Source organism: Sitophilus oryzae, unplaced genomic scaffold (genome assembly GCF_002938485.1).
Source record: "Sitophilus oryzae breed Bouriz unplaced genomic scaffold, Soryzae_2.0 scaffold_1062_pilon_pilon, whole genome shotgun sequence".
In the NCBI taxonomy this organism is placed as follows: Eukaryota; Metazoa; Arthropoda; class Insecta; order Coleoptera; family Curculionidae; genus Sitophilus; species Sitophilus oryzae.
In genome coordinates, this window is record NW_022145685.1 from 789,163 (window position 1) to 811,641 (window position 22,479).

General features: G+C 31.5%; 1 protein-coding gene across 2 annotated transcripts in view; it reads left to right on the plus strand.

Annotated features, from left to right (window-relative positions):
- The window catches only part of LOC115878084, an 82,263-nt gene extending 60,215 nt beyond the window's left edge, over nt 1-22,048 (plus strand). The window contains exons 3-4 of one of the 2 annotated variants that reach the window (XM_030894453.1): nt 15,990-16,078; nt 19,625-22,048. In XM_030894453.1, the coding sequence (XP_030750313.1) occupies nt 15,996-16,078; nt 19,625-21,278 (1,737 nt within the window). In that variant the 5' untranslated portion in view covers nt 15,990-15,995 and the 3' untranslated portion in view covers nt 21,279-22,048. Of the gene's footprint in view, nt 1-15,989; nt 19,184-19,624 lie in introns of those variants that run through there. The other variant, XM_030894444.1, reaches the window with a different exon arrangement.
- Nucleotides 22,049-22,479: the final 431 nt, after the last annotated feature.

A 22,479-nucleotide genomic window follows, 5' to 3' on the forward strand; every position in this document is an offset into this window, starting at 1 on the left:
ATATGCATCCTACAATAGAATTATCAACACCCTGAACACGCTTTTCAATACCTTTCAGAATTAATTATTTTTCCAAGAAAAATAAAACAATACCTGCTGTCCGAACGAATGGATATGTTACTAGTGATTTTATTTTGTGAGAAAAATATCTTCTTGGCCCCCAGGGCTTAAAAAATATCCAAATAGGAATCTTCCTGATAAGCGTTCCTTTGAAAAACTACTTGTCCTAGTAGTGTTTTTTATAAAAAAAACTATTAGGCAGAAAACTGTCGTTCGAAGTGAAGAAAATGAATTTGCCGTAATTGGTTATTTTATAGAAAATCCATATATCTACAAGTCATCGTAAAATAAATCAAAGAACTAGTTCTTCGTTTTTCTTGATAAAATAATAAAAACATTTTTAACATATATTATTTATTAAACTAGTGTAGGGGTAAATTAAATAAAAGGAAAGTGCTATAAATTTAAAGTAAAGTTCACAAACTAATTTAGATTTTGGAAATAGTTATTGACAGTTAATAGACTACTAGAAACTTGCCATGACGACATCAGCCCCTTTGGTTGCCATTTTATTTAAAAAAATGCCCTTTATTCAAAATCTAAGCTAGGTAGATATAGGAAACGCTATACTAGTTTGAAAGAGCATTTAAATCTGATCGACTTATTTTAAAAAATACAGGGTATTGCAATTGAAATAACAATTTTTTTTATGTAAAATAAATATTTAAAGTAGACCAGCAATTTTTAATATCTCTGTATACATTAAACTAAGCAAGCAAATTTTTCAGTAAAATTTATTTCTCTGGCAAAAAAGTAAATGTACAGGGTGTCGACAATCATTTTTATTATAGCAGGCATATTTAAATATTTTTAAATATCTTAAAAACCAAAGCTTGTAAACATATTTAACCCTCATAATAAATGTCTTATTTTGTGTCCAAGAATCCAAATATGAAATAAAATACCGGGTGTTCCGGAAGAAAAAATATAACTTTGGTGTGGATCTTATTTCTGACACACCCTGTACATTTCAAAATAATTTTAAATTATGCACACATTGCCTTCCCACATATACCGGTAAAATATTTTGTTTCTGCAGCTTTCCGTTTTTGTATAATCAACCGAGGCGAATGAGGTGCGCCACCCTGTATATTATATTTTATATTTTTTTGTTATTGTTATACCTATTGCATACAGCTTTTCTTCAGTTGAATTTAATTTTCCATTACTTATTACTTCGTAACTGTATACATAAATTGAATTAAAGACAGTTGGATTTTTACTGTCACTTCGAAATACACCGTACGAATTTAGTTGCTTTCCTTATACATCTTTGTGCTTATTAAATTCCGTAACGGTACAAAATTCCCGATATCCGCCGTATGGCGAACCCAAACTTAATATCTGTCAGGCATAAAATCGAAACAAATATACAGCGATATACGTCACTGAACAATTTTACTATTGTTGGTCGTTTACTATGCATAATTTTTGACATAATTTCTTAATTATTTATCTAAAATACACTCACCGGCACGAAAAACGGGCACCTTAAAATTTTAATGTATTCTAAAGTTTTACCTATTGTATTCTAGTGGACCGATTTTGATGATTTTTTAAGAATTTTTAGCTTCACTAAAATGTAGATATTTTGGTGAAATTTTGAAACACCCTGTGACGTACGTTAACATAGGAAGGCATTTAAAAATAATTTTATCGTCTAGGTGTATCTTTTCTCGTTAGTTTGTTTTTTCATTCATCTCAAGAGTTTTTTTTTTGGAGATATTCGCTTTTGAGGAAGACACTAACATTTTTTCGCATTTTTGCATTAAAACCGTGCCTTTGTTTTTGGTCCTAGTCAACACACCTATAAAATAGTATTTATGATTTGCGTAATGTTACTGTCTTTGAAAAATCATATTATTATTGTCTGTTGGGCAGTTACTCTAGCAGATGGTTTTAACTCGAAAAATAAAACTCTCCAAAACTAAAGTTCCAAAAAAATTCGTAATGTATCTAGAAATTTATTTACCCAGTAGTAGTAATAAAAAGCATTTTTGGTAAACTCTGTCTCTAATAGTTTCTGAAAAATAAAATTAATTTTTTTAAAAAGGTCCGATTAAATTTATATCTCCGAAACTAAAGTTCCAAAAAAATTCGTAATATATCTAGAAATTCATTTACCCACTAGTAGTAATAAAAAGCATTTTTGGTAAACTCTGTCTCTAATAGTTTCTGAAAAATAAAATTAATTTTTTTAAAAAGGTCCGATTAAATTTATATCTCCGAAACTAAAGTTCCAAAAAAATTCGTAATATATCTAGAAATTCATTTACCCACTCGCAACCATGATCAATTAAAGCAGCAAAAGCCAATACTTCAAAACTTTACTAGAGAAAAAATCAATAAACAATAATAATACGACTTTTCAATGACAGTGACATTGTGTTGATGAGGACCCAAAATGAATGCTGAAATTGCTGTAAATCGATACTGTCTTTTACAAAAGCCAATATCTCTAGTAAAAATAAAGCTATTGAGATGATCAGAGCAAAAGTCCTTGCTCTGTTAACATATTCCACAGGGTGTTTCAAACTATCACCATAATAACAACATTTTGTTTTCCCTCGTATAATTGACAGATGGAAACTTTCACTTTAGTTTAAAAAGAGATACTAAAGAATCAAATAACTCAATAAAGCTACAAGTTGCTGAAAAAATAATCAAAATCAGCCCATTAGAACAAAATATATTAAAGTTAAAAGTATATAAAAATTTTAAGGTGCCCGTTTTTCGTACCGATGAGTGTATATTAGAAAAATGTACCATTTCGTTTGAAAGTGGTATAATAGTTGTGATGAGCAAATGCAAGACCAAGACCAAGACTTTCTTGGTCTTGGTCTTACAGTCTAATAAGTAGTGTTGGTCTTACAGGGTACAGAGTCTTAGTATTGGTCCAGTTGTAAGGCTCTTACAAGTCTTGCACTTTTTTAATAGATTTTTACTCGAAGTGCTTTCTACATAGAAAATCTTCAAATAAATAGTATATTAAGTAATTTAATGCAAATGACACTTCGAAAGAAGAAACAATATGTGTCTGATGATTTTTATTAATATACCGGGTGCGTCTCAAAAGTGGCTCACCCCGATACATTTTTTATTTTTATAGAATTGGTATATCAGTATATGACTCGGTATATGACATAAATTAGGATTGATTGGCGCATTCAAATATTTTCGGCCACTTCCTGTTTCACCGGAAATTACTAAAAAATTTGATTTTTAAATGGTATCCTCGGTATTTTTTTACTTTATTCCATAGAAAATGACATTCTGAATAGAAAGATATATCATATGTTAACTATTGACATTTTCGCTTAAAATAAAATTGTATTTTAAATTTCATTTGTGTTCGGTTGTGTTAAAAACCCTAATTTTTAATCAAGGAGCTTAGAAAAAATTGATTTGATCGTCTATTGTTTTTCGTGTCTTGTCCTGGCCGGTTAAAAGATGCCCAAATCGTATTTTTAATCATATCTCAATTTTTTCAAAGAGAACGACGCGACGGTGGCACATTAGCATACTTGGAAAAGTATTTGGCATACACTTGGCATTTCGAGTCAAATTTTCGTTACGAACCGCATGTTGCAATTTCAAACAAACCATGTTCGAAAATCTCAAAAGTTAATAGATGATATGTTATTCTATTTAGAGTGTCATTTTCTGACGAATAAAGTAACAAAATACCGAGGGTGCCATTTAAAAATCAAAAGTTGTAGTCAATTCCGGTGACGTAGGAAGTGAATGAAAACAGTTGAATACGTCAATCAATCCTATAATTTATGTCATATACTAATATACCAATTCTCGATTTTTTATCTGAAAAAATAAAAAGTTATAAGGGTGAGTCACTTTTCAGATCCACCCTGTATATGTACCGGAAAATATCCGGAACTGAATGTCGGTCCCGAAGAGTGTTATTTTTACGAATTTTATGTGGTCGTATATCATTGCATGGCTCTTGACTATGATGAGAATTATAATGCTGAACTTGTTCTGGTATTTTTATATCGTTTGTAAAATGCAACTGCTCTGTCTATATTACAATATCTATACCCAAAATATTTTCATCCATTAGTTATTAAAAATTCTGTTGGTGTTTTTCTTCACTTCTTAAATTTTTATGTGGGTCTTAAGTAATAAATCTTTTCTTGGATCGATTTCATTTTCTAGTACAACTCTTAGGCTTGCAATTGTGAGTTGAGTTTGATAAGTTTCTGCCAAAACCGCTTCTTCAGAAATTGAAATTTATGTGGGTTTCTTCTTTGTTATATTTGTATAGTTAAAGTCCTTACTTATAACACGTCTTTTATATGACGTATGCCAACAATCTTATGCAGATGTTGACGACAATTCATTCATTAGGAAGATCTTACAATGTACATGCAGGTTAACATTACATACTGGCGTATTTTCTAGAATTGAAATCATTAAAATATCTGTTGTTTTATATGCGGCTTTACTTAACTAGTTCAATAAAATATCCTAGTTCAAAAAAAAATAATGAAAGACAGACAACGTTCAAAACAATACTGTAAACGCAAAAACAGTACTGTATGAAGGATAAAAAACGACATCAGCGACGACCATGAAATGAAGATCGCAGTCATTTTATATGTAAATTTATATGGGAAATGTCATCGATCGTCATTTCCCAGCCAACTGGACGCCGTTTTTTTTTCGATCATACTGTATCCAGAGTCGTACCTATTTTCAAGAAAGGCGATGTTAATTGCCCTAGCGACTACCGGCCAATATCAATCGTACCAGTGTTTGGAAAGATTTTTGAAGTTATTATAAAGAACAGTCTTGTTCAATATTTCGAGCGCAACAGTTTGCTTGACATGGCTCAGTATGGATTCCGCGAAGGAAAATCGACAGTTCAGGCTGTAGTCAAGATTGTTGTGCAGGACATAGTGTTATTACTAAAACAAGTGTAATTACTAAATAAGTAATACAAGTGTTATTACTAAATCTCTAGCACTTATCTCACCAGAAATGTGATGTGTAGTGGAAAATATAATTTTTTAGGCTTTATCTGAATTCAAACTCAGGTAGTTACCAGAGAACCATTTTTCAGCTTTTAGTACAATCTGTGGTACAAGGTGCTTACTATTTTCTTCTAGTTCTTTAATATTTTTGTGGCGGCTGAAAAATAGAAAACTGAAAAGATCGTTCACATATATAATAAATAGAATAGGGCCAAGGATAGAACCTTGTGGTACGCCATTAGTCATAAATTTAAAATTGGAATTCTCGTTGTCAAAAGAAACGGATTGTTGTCTTAGGGACATATATGACTCTATCAACCTTAGAGAGTCCTCTCTAATCCCATAATGCCGGAATTTTTCAATGAGAAGATCATGCGAGACAGAGTCGAAGGCCTTAGGTAAATCGCACATGACTAGTTCGACCTGCTCACCAGCCTCAAGGCCCTCGCTTGAAGGTGCGTATTCATTATCCGAACGAACGAATGTTCGCTAGTGGTATGGACGGGGACCGTACGATAGAAGCGCACGAGAAGACCGGACGCGAACGCTTTTGATGTACCGACTTGAAACGGATGGTCGAGCGAACGAACGAACGGCCGCATGCGTTCGGTCCCTGTCTAAATATACCGCACTTTCGTTCGTTCGTTCGTTCGTTCGTTCGTTCGTTCGTTCGTTCGTTCGTTCGTTCGTTCGTTCGTTCGTTCGTTCGTTCGTTCGTTCGTTCGTTCGTTCGTTCGTTCGTTCGTTCCTCGTTCGTTCGTTCGTTCGTTCGTTCGGATAATGAATACGCACCTTGACGGTCAACTTGGTTGGTAACCTCACATCGAATCCTTACGACCTAAACTGTCATCCGCCTTATTTGTGTTGAGAGAAATTAAAGTATGCTATTAGTCAACAATCGGTCTTAAAAAAATGTCTATTATGCGCTTTTTCATAGCCATATCTCCTATGGTGTGATACTGTTGGGAAACTCATCTAGCTCCGCACAAATATTTAAATTGCAAAAGAAGGCAGTGCGAATCCTCGCAGGAGTGGGTTACCTTGATCACTGTAAGCAACACTTTGTTAATTTGCACATATTGACTCTACCATCTCTATACATTTTATGTCAATTGTTAGAAATAAATTTAGGCTCACCAAATCTTCAAGAAACTCTTTAACTGTTGAACTGTATAATGTAATTCCTACCTCCGACCTCCGTCAAAAGTTATAATATTTGTAAATTTAGGGCAGTTTTGAAGAATTTTCTGATAGTCCATGCGTTCTACTCGGTGGCGGAATATTTTAATATAAACTTAACCACCGACTTAAATGTTGTATTCATTGTTTATACACTGTACTTGTATTTTACTTTACATGTTGTTTTAGTTTTAATTTAAGTTTGTATATATTTAACTGTATTTATGACATGCTACAATTGTATTTTTGTACAAAATGTGGTCAAATAAAGCAATCTATCTATCTAACATATGGTCCTAAAGTTTTGGGAAAATTTTCATCTGGTTTGGTTAAGTAATAAAATACATTTAATGAAGTAGTCATGGTAATGAAATGTCATCAGTCATGTCACTTCAATAAACAAAGCAAAAGATTTTGGGTTCTGCTTCTTAAAATGTCTTATAAAATTGATCTTCGTCGAGGAGTTTATAATCTTGTTGGGCGGAATCCATTTATCAGGATCAAAACATTAGCAAATCGACAATTTATCGCACAATCAAAAAATGTGAAGAAGGGATACAGCGAAAACTGGCCAGGATATTTAATATTGGAAAGACTACGGCGTTTAGAACCCTATCAAGTAACAATATTGTCTTCCGAAAAAGGAGGAAAGCTCCAAAATATACAGAGGCCAGCTAGAGAGAATTCCGAGATGTTGCCGCGCGCTGAGGAGAGTGCATTTCGTCAACAAGTTGATCGTGATAGACGATGAGAAATATTTCACATTGTCCAACTCTGAGATGAACGGCAATGATGGGCTCTACACGGACAATTATGGGAATGTCCCTGATGATGTGAGATTAAAAAGTAAGAAAAAGTCTGAGGACAAAATTTTGGTATTGTGTGCCATTTCTGAGGCTGGCTTCATCTCACATCCTTACATTGGCGTTGTTCGGGGCCGAAGTTGTCCAAAGGATGATGCAACGCATCAGGGGTATTCTTAGGCAAATCGAAAATAACGATCCCTTGTCCACTGTTTGAATTTTATTTTATAATTAGGATAGTAAACATAGGTTGTTTAAAAATATGATAAAAATATAAAACTATTTTTATAAAAGTTGTCACTTTCTGAATTTTTTACCAAAACTTTAGGACCATACGTTAGTATACATATAGGTAAATGCAAAGATTTGATGCACTAGATGCGATAAGAATTAATATTGAATACATTTTTTTAATTAGCCATTGTTTTTATTTCAAAATTCAAATTTGTTTGTGTTCTATAAATACCCAGCACATACCGTTAATATCATATTACCTATATGATATTAACGGTATTATATAATAAGATGAATGGATTCTGCCCAAACAACCATTCCAGTTATATGTATGTAGATTTATTTATTATTATAGTAAATAAAAAAAGAAGAGAAGAAAAAAAGTACAAAGAGCATTTTTGCTAACTTTTTGTGTTTTATATTGTTCAACACTTATAAAATTAATTGCTTTAAATAACTCTTGTTAATCTCTAATAATAAACTTTATTTTTTGATTTTATATAAACCTTCATTTTTGAAAATTATTACATTGGCTGCAAATTCTTAGTACTACCCCTACAAATATTATCATTGTGTTAACTAGTTTTTGGATATCCACTGACCTTACAATTATAAAATATTTTAAGACGTTACATTACTTGTACCGGTTGTAGTATCTTCTGAAATAATCATATATTGGAACTGGTACTAGTCAGACACTAGGCTATATAACCGCTTTTTGCAATGCCATATCAATATTAATTTTAAACAAAAAGTGGATCTTGGAATGTGTGTTTTCTGCTAGTTTTGTAATACAAAATATTAGCTATAAAAAATAAAAAATAATATAATAACTTTTGTTTATGAGTAATTATGATAAATATTAAGTATATACACAAAATTGAACCAACAAGGTTGGGCATATTGATGAGAAACTATTCTAGCGGTTATGCATTGTAATGGTCGTGTTGATCTTTTCAATACTATATCAAAACTGTAATAACATGTTCTTATAATGATACCTGTTAATCATACCGTCTGTCCTACAAAAGATTAATGAAAAAAAAACTTTGTCAATGCATATTATCCCATGGCATATTCATAATTTAAAAATGTCATTAAAATATTAAAATTATACGACACGCATACTTGAATAAGTAGTATCAACAATTGCTACTCTACATACTCCAATGAAATATGGGTCAGAAGACTAGACTCATGCTTGAAATATTTTTATTCGGTTCAGCGAACCATCTTTGTCGTACAAAAATGCTGTGCGGTTTTTAGTTTAACGGTATTTGTTTATTTTGACTGAGATAGTAATTCTTGTTATGTTAATGTTCTACTTTAAAAACGACAAAACGACAGCTGCAGGGGCGCAGTTCAGAAATTTTGAGTAAACATTTTATTTTAAATCAAAATTATATTATCTATAAAATAAAATTCTGAATAACTTTTCTATTTAATTTTACTTTATATGTATTTATTTAACCCGACTTTTTGCATGAGCAAAGATAATTTCTTTAATTTTTTGACTTTTGTAAACAGTTGTCGCATAGCATATGTCAGAATGTATCTTTTGCATTATTAATTTATTCTCCATAAATCTTAAAGAACCTCATAAAATAGCTCGAATGCGCATCAATAGATTGCTTTAATGTTACTTACATTATACCGGGTTCGTCTCAAAAGTGGCCCACCCCTATAACTTTTTTTTATTTTTTTAGTTAAAAAAACAAGATTTGGTATGTTAGCATGTGACATAAATTAGGATTGATTGACGTAGTCAATTGTTTTTTTGGGTCACTTCCGGTTTCACCGGAAATGACTACAACTTTTGATTTTTAAATGGCACCCCGGGATTTTTTTACTTTATTCGATAGAAAATGTCACTCTGAATAGAATAACGCATCATATGTCAACTTTTTTGCATATGGTTTATTTGAAAGTATAACTTGCGGTTTGTAACGAAAATTTGACTTGAAACCAAGTGTGTGATGTCCTTGATGAAGAATTAGTATTTTTAACATAGCCATGGCACTCTAGATTGAATTTGAAAATACAATTTTTTATTAAGCGAAAATGTTAAAAGTTGACATATGATATGACATTCTATCCAGAATGTAATTTTCTATCGAATAAAGTAAAAAAATACCGAGAGTGCCATTTAAAAATCAAAAGTTGTAGTCATTTCCGGTGAAACAGGAAGTGACCAAAAAGAATTGAATACACCAATCAATCCTAATTTATGTCATATACTAACATACCAAATCTCGTTTTTTTATCTGAAAAAATAAAAAAGTTATAGGGGTGAGCCACGTTTGAGACGCACCCGGTATAGAAACATATTATCTATCTGGATTGCTAAACTTTAGGAAAAGACGGTGACTTAAAAAGTTGGTAAAGGAGGAAATACAAAATAAGAAAGATAAATATATGTACTATAATTATAATAATAAAATCTTCTCTTAGATGATCAATAATTCTTTTCCTGTACCGGATGTTTTTCAAAAGTAGATTACCCCTATGACTTTTTTTTATTTTTGCAGACAAAAAAAGAGATTTGGTATGTTATGCACATGACATAAATTAAGATTGATTGATGTATTCAATTATTTTCGGTCGCTTTCTGTTTCACATGAAATGACTACAACTTTTGATTTTTAAATAATACCCTCGGAATGTTTTCCTTTATTTGTTAGAAAATTATATTTTGAATGGAAAGACATAATATCATATGTCAACTTTTGACATATTCCAATATGAAGATGGGCAAGGGATATATAGAAAGGGGGGACGATCAGCATGCAAAACTAATGACGGTGAACTAGTAAATATATAAAGAAGTAAAAATTCAATAATTGCAGATGGAGCACAATGAGTGCTTAGTAAGTTGCGATACCTTTAAATTCGAAATTAAAAAAAAATGTTGTTTAACTAAGTCCACTTCACTATCGTTGAACCCCGACTGCCCGTTTGTTACATTTAAAATCTAGCGTCCTCTGTGTGACTCAGTTAAACAACATTTTTTTTTAATTTCGAATTTAAAGGTATCGCAACTTACTAAGCACTCATTGTGCTCCATCTGCAATTATTGAATTTTTACTTCTTTATATATTTACTAGTTCACCGTCATTAGTTTTGCATGCTGATCGTCCCCCCTTTCTATATATCCCTTGCCCATCTTCATATTGGAATATGTCAAAAGTTGACATATGATATTATGTCTTTCCATTCAAAATATAATTTTCTAACAAATAAAGGAAAACATTCCGAGGGTATTATTTAAAAATCAAAAGTTGTAGTCATTTCATGTGAAACAGAAAGCGACCGAAAATAATTGAATACATCAATCAATCTTAATTTATGTCATGTGCATAACATACCAAATCTCTTTTTTTGTCTGCAAAAATAAAAAAAAGTCATAGGGGTAATCTACTTTTGAAAAACATCCGGTACAGGAAAAGAATTATTGATCATCTAAGAGAAGATTTTATTATTATAATTATAGTACATATATTTATCTTTCTTATTTTGTATTTCCTCCTTTACCAACTTTTTAAGTCACCGTCTTTTCCTAAAGTTTAGCAATCCAGATAGATAATATGTTTCTATACCGGGTGCGTCTCAAACGTGGCTCACCCCTATAACTTTTTTATTTTTTCAGATAAAAAAACGAGATTTGGTATGTTAGTATATGACATAAATTAGGATTGATTGGTGTATTCAATTCTTTTTGGTCACTTCCTGTTTCACCGGAAATGACTACAACTTTTGATTTTTAAATGGCACTCTCGGTATTTTTTTACTTTATTCGATAGAAAATTACATTCTGGATAGAATGTCATATCATATGTCAACTTTTAACATTTTCGCTTAATAAAAAATTGTATTTTCAAATTCAATCTAGAGTGCCATGGCTATGTTAAAAATACTAATTCTTCATCAAGGACATCACACACTTGGTTTCAAGTCAAATTTTCGTTACAAACCGCAAGTTATACTTTCAAATAAACCATATGCAAAAAAGTTGACATATGATGCGTTATTCTATTCAGAGTGACATTTTCTATCGAATAAAGTAAAAAAATCCCGGGGTGCCATTTAAAAATCAAAAGTTGTAGTAATTTCCGGTGAAACCGGAAGTGACCCAAAAAAACAATTGACTACGTCAATCAATCCTAATTTATGTCACATGCTAACATACCAAATCTTGTTTTTTTAACTAAAAAAATAAAGAAAAGTTAAAGGGGTGGGCCACTTTTGAGACGAACCCGGTATAATGTAAGTAACATTAAAGCAATCTATTGATGCGCATTCGAGCTATTTTATGAGGTTCTTTAAGATTTATGGAGAATAAATTAATAATGCAAAAGATACATTCTGACATATGCTATGCGACAACTGTTTACAAAAGTCAAAAATTAAAGAAATTATCTTTGCTCATGCAAAAGTCGGGTTAAATAAATACATATAAAGTAAAATTAAATAGAAAAGTTATTCAGAATTTTATTTTATAGATAATATAATTTTGATTTAAAAATAAAATGTTTACTCAAAATTTCTGAACTGCGCCCCTGCAGCTGTCGTTTTGTCGTTTTAAGTAGAACATTAACATAACAAAATTACTATCTCAGTCAAAATAAACAAATACCGTTAAACTAAAAACCGCACAGCATTTTTGTACGACAAAGATGGTTCGCTGAACCGAATAAAAATATTTCAAGCATGAGTCTAGTCTTCTGACCCATATTTCATTGGAGTATGTAGAGTAGCAATTGTTGATACTACTTATTCAAGTATGCGTGTCGTATAATTTTAATATTTTAATGACATTTTTAAATTATGAATATGCCATGGGATAATATGCATTGACAAAGTTTTTTCATTAATCTTTTTTGTAGGACAGAGCGGTATGATTAACAGGTATCATTATAAGAACATGTTATTACAGTTTGATATAGTATTGAAAAGATCCAACACGACCATTACAATGCATAACCGCTAGAATAGTTTCTCATCAATATGCCCAACCTTGTTGGTTCAATTTTGTGTATATACTTAATATTTATCATAATTACTCATAAACAAAGTTATTATATTATTTTTATTTTTATAGCTAATATTTTGTATTACAAACTAGCAGAAAACACACATTCAAGATCACTTTTTGTTTAAAATTAATATTGATATGGCATTGCAAAAAAGCGGTTATATAGCCTAGTGTCTGACTAAGTACCAGTTTCCAATATATGATTATTTCAGAAGATACTACAACCGGTACAAGTAATGTAACGTCTTATTTATTTTATAATTGTAAGGTCAGTGGATATCCAAAAACTAGTTAACACAATGATAATATTTGTAGGGTAGTACTAAGAATTTGCAGCCAATGTAATAATTTTCAAAAATGAAACATCTTATATATATATATATATATATATATATATATATATACACATATACACATATATACACATATATATACATATATATATATATATATATATATATATATATATATATATATATATATATATATATATATATATATATATATATATATATATATATATAAAGATGTTACTATTAAATAGAATTTCAACACTAACGCCGAACTGTTGAATATATCTACAATGAACTTTAAATATTACTCTTACTATTTCAACTTAGTGACTCTACTATGAGATCAGACTGTGGACAATACTACAAAAGCTTTTTAAACAATTCATTAAAATATTAAAAAGTTCTATTGTTAAAGAAGAAGTAATGAAATCGCAAAAATGACGTAATGAAAAATCGTAAAAGTATGACGTCATAATCCCCCATGAACATAAGTACAATATCCTGGGGGCATTACAGTAAGTAAAGTAAAGTAAAGGTTTCAGTTAACGTCTCCTTTTTGCTGCCAGGGCTAATCTAGGCGGGGCCTACTTTGTTTACGCGGAATCCGAACCGCGGTCCTCGGCCATATCATGGTCGAGGAAGGACCGAGGAAGGACCGACTTAGGAAGTGTCTAAATTAACTCTTACTCACGAGATATCCGATCTCATCCGGCCTCGAACCGGCGTGAATGAGCAGTGTGTATCAATAGATTTTACACTTTTCCCTTGGACAACAGCACGATACAGAGTTTCGAACTGGTCACCCGTCCATCCACCAGTATCGCCTTACGTCGCTTAACTTCGGTGTTCTAATGGGAACCGATGTTTCAACCTAGCTAGGCCGTTGCCTTGGGCGCATTACAAATATCATATTTAAATTAAGCTAAAATTATATAGTATACAGTCTTACTCTACAGTGCAATTTCTTGAAAATTTCTCAACTTAACTACGGTGAATAGATGTGATGTACGGTGGTGTATAACTACGATGAATATAGATAGCTATGATGTAAAGCTACTGGGTTGATACGACGGTGTTCTGCAACTCGGTGAATTCCATGTCAAAAAAGATAAAAGTTTGGTAACTTTTCCACTAATTAAAAATTCCTATTACTAATTTTAACGTTCTGAATGCTTACATTCACAGACGAACAAACTTCTACGCTAATCCAAACCACTAATTTATTCCACTAACTGCGAGGTTCAGCTTAACAGTTTAAATGTTTGGAATTAAGATATTTTTCTAATTTTATAGTACACCTTAATTTTTAAACCATTAAAATAAGAGCAGGAGTTCTATTTGAATTTCCGTTCCTAATACTGAAAATGTGGAACTCTGTTAACTAGTTGTCCCTAATTACATGTAGAAAATCTGTAATAAAGGTTTAAATTGCGCATGTATTTTGTTACAGCTTTTTGGTTACATAAGTGTAAACGGTGTTCTACTTCCCTCTGTTTAAATCCGTCCACGTTAATACATAATTTGCGTTAGAAAAATATACTAATTGCATTCTGCCTCGGTATTCATTAGGTACAGTTAGAACGAAATGTATGTAACCTATTTACCTTGTACTGAACTTAGACCGTATTTCCTTTGTTTAAATTATAGTCTTCAAGAATAATTTTAATGCATCAATTTTTTTGACCAAGTGACCTCTTCCGATTGTTACCCTTTTTGACAGAATTGAACACAACTGGTGGCTGTCCACTTATTAGAAGCAGTTTAACAAATGGTAGAATATTTAATTTTATGAAGAAAATTTCATACCAACGTATTTGTGCGTTTCATTAGTTTTTAGTTTTTTAAACGGGCTTGGGATTATTATATACATATTTTGCAAAAATAAATAGTTTGTTTTTTCAATTCACTCTTCAATATCGCTTGTTTAATTGTGGTCAACGTGTAGCTAAAAACGGTTCATTTTTAATTATCTATGCTAATATATAAAATCCTTAAGTGACTGTCATACTGATTAATCACGCGATCCTGCTCAAACCAATCAACGTAAGAAGCTCAATTTTGGCATACAGGTTGATTCTAGGGTGGAGAGGTTCGATAAGAAGGGATTTTTCGAAATTCCAGTTCTAAGAGGGTGAAACCACCCCTCCAATATTACAATATTTTTTATTTAAAAAATTGTCAAGTTTCCGAAAAAACGCTTAAACACGTATATTTTATTTTGTTTTTTACATATTTTAAGATTTTTTAAAAATGTATACAGGGTGTTTCGAAAAATCAGGTCATTGATTAATCACGATCCTGCTTAAAGTGCTTGACGTAAAAAGCTGATTTTTGGAAAACAGATTGACTTTAGGGTGAGGTTCGATAAAAAGGGATTTTTCGAAACTCGAATTCTAAGGGGGTGAAACTATCCCTCAAATATTAAAATATTTTTTTATATAAAAACCGGTGAGTTTTTCGGAAAAATTCTTAAACACGTATATTTTATTTTGTTGTTTTACATATTTTAAGATTTTTTATAAATTTATACAGGGTATTTTGACCAAAATATGACCACTGAGTAATCACGATTCTGCTTAAACTACTTGACGTTTAAAGCTGATTTTTACCAAACAGATTGACTGTGGGGTGTAGAGGTTCGATAAGGAGGGGTTTCTCGAATCTCAAATTCTAAGAGGGTGAAAACTCCCCTCAAATATTACAATATTTGTTATTTAAAAAACGGTTAGTCTTTCGGGAAAACGCTTGGACAAGCATAATTTATTTGGTTCTTTTACATATTTTGAATTTTTTTAAAAAACCATACTGGGGGTTCCAAAAAGTTGGGTAATTTCTTAACCACGATTCTGCTTAAACTGCTTGACATAGAACGATTATTTTTGGCAAACGGATTTTTCGAAAGTGAAATTCCAACGAGATGAAACCCTCAAATATTACCAAGTTATATAATAATATCGCCATATTGTTTTTTTCTCATGCTGACATAAATGTGAGAAAAGTTTATCCAGTTTGTATGTTAATGGAGATTCTTGCTTTGCTTTATCATCACCATTACAAATGATTAATTCGACGCGAACGAAGTCGCTGGTACACGCTAGTATATAATATTTAACACAGTTTTGTTTATTTTATCGTTATTATATGATTACTGCAATGATGATATATGTTTTTAAAAACAAAAAAAAATTGAAAGAGATTATCAATTGAAATTAAGAGTCAAATATCCGCGCGCATATAGTCTTTATTTTTTTTTCGATATGCAATAATTGTTGCAGTAAATGCTGTAGTTCTCAAGAAAATATATTTTTAATGAAACATGTTTCACATTCTTGTTTGTATTTTAATTTATTAAACACTTTGTATGAACATTTCCTAATTAGGTTTCTTTTTTTTTCAGGTAACAATGAAGTGTTTAAGGACATTAAGTGTGTTTACAATGACTTTTTCAATAGCGTGGTCTATGGCTTTAGATTCAACATCTCCAAGGTATCTTGAAGACTCGACGCTACCTCGTAGTATTAGTATTGTTATTGATAAGTCTCAATTAAATTATAATCATAATACATCTCACATTTTAGATCTAAATTCTAGTTTAGATATTAAAAATAGTCAAAATAATTTATCTAGTACGACAATAAATCCAAAAGAAACTTATAAAGAAAGTTCAAATAGTGATTTAAATGAAAGTTTACTTTTATACAAAACTACACATCTTACTGATAATAACAAATACAATGAAAGTTCTGATATTGTTCAAAATAGTGAAAATTATCAATCCAGAAAACTAAAAACACATTCATCCAAATTTAAGGAAACCGCATTATTTCACAATTTTAAAACTAATACAATAAAAACTGTAAAACGAAATTCAACAAGGCATAAAACATCGGCAAAATATAAACTAAACAAGAAAAATGAGAATGTAACAGTAATAACACATAATAAGAAAGAACCTCACTCAAAGAAGCCAGTAAAAATGAAAGCAACTACATCTAAACCAATAAAACAGATGAAATTGTCTACGTTTGCTCCCATAACGATTATTTTAACTAAACCTACTACTACCAAACCTAGCGCTAACACACCAAAATACTACAAGCAAAAAACCTCTAAACGCCCTACGTTAAAACCAAAATTAACTACTATTAAACCAAATAAAAAAGCTAAGCCAACTATTAAAAATATTACTACAAAATTATCAGAAAATTCGAGCAATACTGCAAATTTAAAACAAAACTGGTACGAGGAAGGCGTACCATATCCAAATCCTATGCCTGAAATTAGTTCCAATTCCCCTCCTTTCTCAATATCAGATGCTGGTTCCCAAATTCTTAGCTCAACTATAGAAAATAGTTTTGTGGAAAATATAATCCCCAGTAATGTACCTATTGGAGCTATTAATCCCGAAATATCTACCAACAGTCCTTCAGAAGTATTACAAGGAGTACCGTCTATTTTGCCGCTTGCGGCTAATGACGATTCCGAATCAATCTCTGTACCAGCTGCAGACTCAAACTCAGAAAATGCTAACCCTCTTAGTAATGCCATAAGCACTTTTAATCTTGATTTGCTCCCATCATCGAGTTTAAATCGCGATGCAATCGGTGGTGGTAACGGTTGCCCAACGGTCCATATTTCAAGTTCCGTTCTATCGCCATCGGCTAGACAAGAATGCTCAGATTTAAGTTTGGTACTTAATACTCACTACCATCAGAATCAAAACGGACAAAATGGTAGGTTACCTCAAATCAGTACCTATGACGCAGATGGAGCAGACGGAGTACCAGTAGAAGCTGCTGCAGAAGACGTAATACCGGAAGATGCCGCTGTAGCAGATCCCGTACTTGCTGATGATGTAGCTAATGCCGGTGCTGTAGGCCCAGCTGATGATCTAGCTAATTCTGGTGCTGTTGGTGATCCTGGTAATGCAGGGGGTGTACCGGCAGGATCCAGTGGTGGTTCCAGTGGTGGATCCGGTGGTTCAGGTGGAAGTGGCTCAAATGGAAGCAACGGAGGTCTTCCAGAATTTAAGTTTCCAGATTTAAAGCATATGTTTGAAGCCATAGGCTACATCGCACGAGGACTTGGTTGGCTGTTAAGAAAACTTATGAATCCTTGGCTCTATATTATCCCAATTATTTTATTTTTTACTGTTGGATTTAAGTCTATTTTATTATTATTTCCATGGTGGATTCCACTCGTATTTCTCTATTTTAGCGTTAAAAGTGACGAACCGAAACCTTCTGTAACACACGTCAATCATCTCCATAAACCAGTATTGATTAAACATAAAGATGGATGGTTTTGGGATGAACACACTAATGATTGGAAAAAAATAGGACATCGGAGAAAAAGGAGACATATTCGTGGTGAAGGAACACCACTTGACTATGTCATAAGAAGTTTCAAAGAGAAGTTTTAAATCAGTAACAAAAAGCATAATTGACATTACATCAGTACAAATATGCAACTAATACCTGAGAATGCTTTGAACATTTTTTGAAGTCCATGTTGCCAAAATTATGGTTTATTTACAAAATCTTATGCAACAGTAAGTTATCAACAAGCGCTCGATGTTAATTTTTAGAAGGATGAAGGTACATTCAGGCTGAGTTCAATCTGAATTGTTTTTCGGCAAGATTTCTATTGTTCAGTGGTTGTCATGGCCGTCTGAGGACCAGCATCCAGGGGCTCTAATCACCGAAATACAGGACACAACACTATGGAATGCAAAATTGCTTCAATATAAAAATAGAAATCTGCATGATCGACTACTTAAAGAAATAGCTATAATTTTAGGTATTTCTAGTAAGTATTTTTTCACAGTACGAGTAAATATACGAGAGATTTCGAAATTCAAGATAAAAATTCTGATATTCGTCATGCAGATATCGTCTTCTTTTTATAGGGTGAATTTCTACTTTTTTGTCCATTCTTTTGAATGTAAAACATGGTGTTTCCAATAGTAACATTAGGCAAACTGCTCTCCTCGAAGCCATTTTACAAACTGAGAACCTAAAGAACAAGCTCATATGACGCTCCCAGCCTGAACGACCGAATGCAACGTGGACGCGACGCTAACGCGACACGATACTCGACGCTTTCAGCCTGAATGTACCTTGACCATCTTGAAAACTGTCTTGTCGTACTCGGCTTACTGTAGATCTTATGAAAACGCATTGCATAGGCGCTGGTTAGAGACCGGATGAGATCAGATTTTTATTTTTTCCCCTACTGACCAGATATATTATTAAGAAGAAACTGTTATTAAACACTTACCAAATTGGGAGTTCATTATAAGTTTGAAGACCTCTGTTCAGACTCCCCGTAATTAAAACAGAATCTGTCCAAACTAGCCCCCGACAGAAAAAAAGACAATAAATAAAAGCATATGCTTGAGAGTAATAGAATCAATATTAACTCTCTTCTAGAATCATGAAAATTTGCCTTACAATTTGTTGCGGTCAACATGTCGTTACGACACTATTTCTTGCAAAATAAAGCGATCTTTGAAAGAATTGATATTTTTAGAAAATTATTGTGTATTGGAAAAATTACTTTATTAAATTAGTTATTTATAATAATTGTCAATTCAATGCAAATTCACATTTTAATAAATTTGAAAGAAAAAATAACTGAAAAGCTTAAATAGGGATTTTTAAAGTATTTCTAAAATGTGAGATGTAAACATTAAAATTTAATATTTATAATAAGCAGATTTTTACGTATCACAATATTGTTAAGTGGAAAAATATAGATATTTATGTAGTAAATAATTGTTTTTTAATGCAACTTAACCCTTTTACATCTATTTTATCTCATCTGTCTAAATCAACTTATGTAGATTTTTTTTTGATAAATTATATTAATTGGATGTTTTATTAATTTGGAAGACTATATTTTTTATTCAATTAAAACAAAATATTTAAAAATAAAAACACTATAATATAAATTGCATAATTGGCAATACATTATATACCATGACAATATATTATATACAAAGGAAATAATTATTTTAAAATCATTTTTTAGATCAACCGAAATCAACACCGTTCGTTACATAATCAAAGAAGCAACAACTCTTAATAATTCAGCTATGGTGTTAGATGTACGAACTCCTCCGAAGATTCAGAACGAAATTCAACAGAAATTGCATCACAAGCAAACCATGGAATCTTCACACGCAGGAATTGCAATACCTGTAGATGAAGATCTAGAAACGCTCGAAGCGAGTACCAAGAAAATGAATTTTTATAAAATCGAAAGGCCTACTACCACCAACAGCGGTTTATCAACATGGATTCTTCTAAGTGGTCAAACTGCATCGACTACTACAAAACCATCCACAAAAAAAGCAAGTATAAAACCTGTTGTAACAAAAGAGGAAAAGAAAAATGATACTGTAATAATTAGTGACAGACCAATGAAAATTATTAAGCCCTTATTTAAACAGAGAACTACAACTTCAAAACCACCTATAACAACCCCCGCTAAGAATACAACTATTAAATCAGTCGTGTCTACCACTAAAAGCACTACCATTAAGCCAAACAAACTAACCAAAATAAAAGCCTCTTTACTAAATAACAGTACTAATAAGCAAGCTATAAGTAAAAATAATTCTACAGTTTTGAGTTCAGTATCTACCACAACGACTGGAAAACCTAACGTGGATAAACTTCCAACAAAAACTAAAAGACCGGTAACAACTAGTACAAAAGCACCAGTTACTGACGTATCTTCAAATACTACAAATTCTGTAAGTTTACCGGCTGAAGCAAAAGAAGGTGAACAAGAATTACCTTCTAATGATAAAAGAAAAGACCAGAAAAAGAAGAAAAATAAAAACAAAAAACGAAAACAAGATAAAAATAGTAAAGAAGGTGTCAATAATAAACTAAAACAAGTTGAATCAACTGGAACGCAACTTTATAGTTACCTTAGAAGCGAAATTATACCTGTAACGGTAGGTGTCAGTTTGGTTGGTCTTCTAGTAACTGCGGGATTAGCTAGTTATTATTTTCAACCTTTCGGAGCTTTCAGTTTGAGAAGAAATGATCCGCAAGATAGAAAAGATACCGCTGGAGGATACTATTACCAAGACGATCACTATTCGAATTCAATACGAGAAGAGGAAGCTTTCGGCAAAGTAATTGCTGGAATGGATCTTAAAGCAAACGATGATATCTATAAAACAAGTACGACCCAAAGTCCGTATCAATCTGACATTCGGTACCGCCAAGTAGACAGGAGATCTCAAATATTTACCAATCCATCGACATCTACCAGCGAATACAGGAATCCCATGGAATCATCGTACGATCAATCGAAACCTTATAACGAGAATAAGTTCGTGGTGGGCAGTGTTATAAATGAAGATATCCAAGAAGTAACACCGGCTGTAGTTCCTGAACATGGGCCTCGAAATTTAAAAGTGGACGTACAAAAATTTGTAGTTGGTAGCCTTCCCAATAGTGTTATTGGGAATGGAGCTGCCCCAAGAAATCTGAGGTTACGCAATAGGCGAAGAAGACAAACAGAAAGTGAAATTTCGCCTAATAAAAACGAAATTATTAACGAAGAATCTTTTGATATACCAGCTTTATTTATGCTTCAGCATAAGCAAAAAGTAGATATAACTGATGAAGATTTACCCACGGGAAATATTAACAAATCTGCGTTGTAAGCTTTAGGTAATAATTTGTTGTAATAACTGGCAAGTTCTCTAGATTTTAGAGTTAATTTTATTTTATTGAGCAGGAAAAAATATGTTGGTATTTTTTTAATATATTATTAAACAAATTATTTAATATTTTGATCTTAATTATATGATAAAGTAAATAAAACAAAACAGATTAATAACAAATTATCTATATTAGTAAAACAGGAAAAAATATTTATTAAACTCAAAAACTGTTGTGTTATATCGTTTACTTAAAATACAGTATAATATCTATTTTTTATTAGCATATAATAAGTTGAAAAAATGTTTTGAAATAGGGATTATAATACTGTTTATAATAATTTAATAATACGCTCTCTATTAGTTATATTGTTTAAGAATATTTAGGTTAAGAAAATTTGTAAATATTTTTATCTATTCTCCATTCATTTATGCTTAAAAATAATTCAGGCATAAGAATTGAATCATGATATCCACTTTTAAAGTAATTATAAGATTAGTTTCTATTTTCAATAATTTGATTTGTTTCTCTTTGTTTTCTATTATTTTTGTTACCAAAAAAGTTACATACTTATATAAAACTATTTATTGTATGGTATTAAAGAAACCATACATAATATTCGGTATTCACACAACATGGTGAAGGAAATGAATTTGATTGAGGTAGTTTTCAACAACACGTTCTGTCAAATCTTTTAGCATTAAGAGCGTACATATTAGATTTATTGTGCGTTTAAGACTGTTTACTTTATAAATAAAATAGTACATTTTTAGATTACTTATTTCTTTACGCCATACTCGTCCAACCATTATATACACATATTTATGCTACAGTGAAAGTCGGAAATTCAGTGATTGTTAACATTTACTAGGAAATGCTACCAATTACGGGATGGACCATGGAATGTGGTATTTTAAAGAGATTTGTCGACTTTTCCTAGTAATTTCTAACAATCACTATATAGTAAAAGTGACATTTACTAAAGGTTGCTAGCTTATTCTATTGCCCAGGGCGAATGTGGTGAGGAAGAATGTTGGGGGAAGTTAGAACAAATAAAACTTTTAAGAATATTGGATCACCTCAATATTCAAGCTGATGAACATATCTTAAAATTACAATTTACTTCTTTAATATATTTATTAAAAATTATAGAAAATAGCGACATAACATTCTAAATATTAAAAGGGAAAACATGTTATTTTA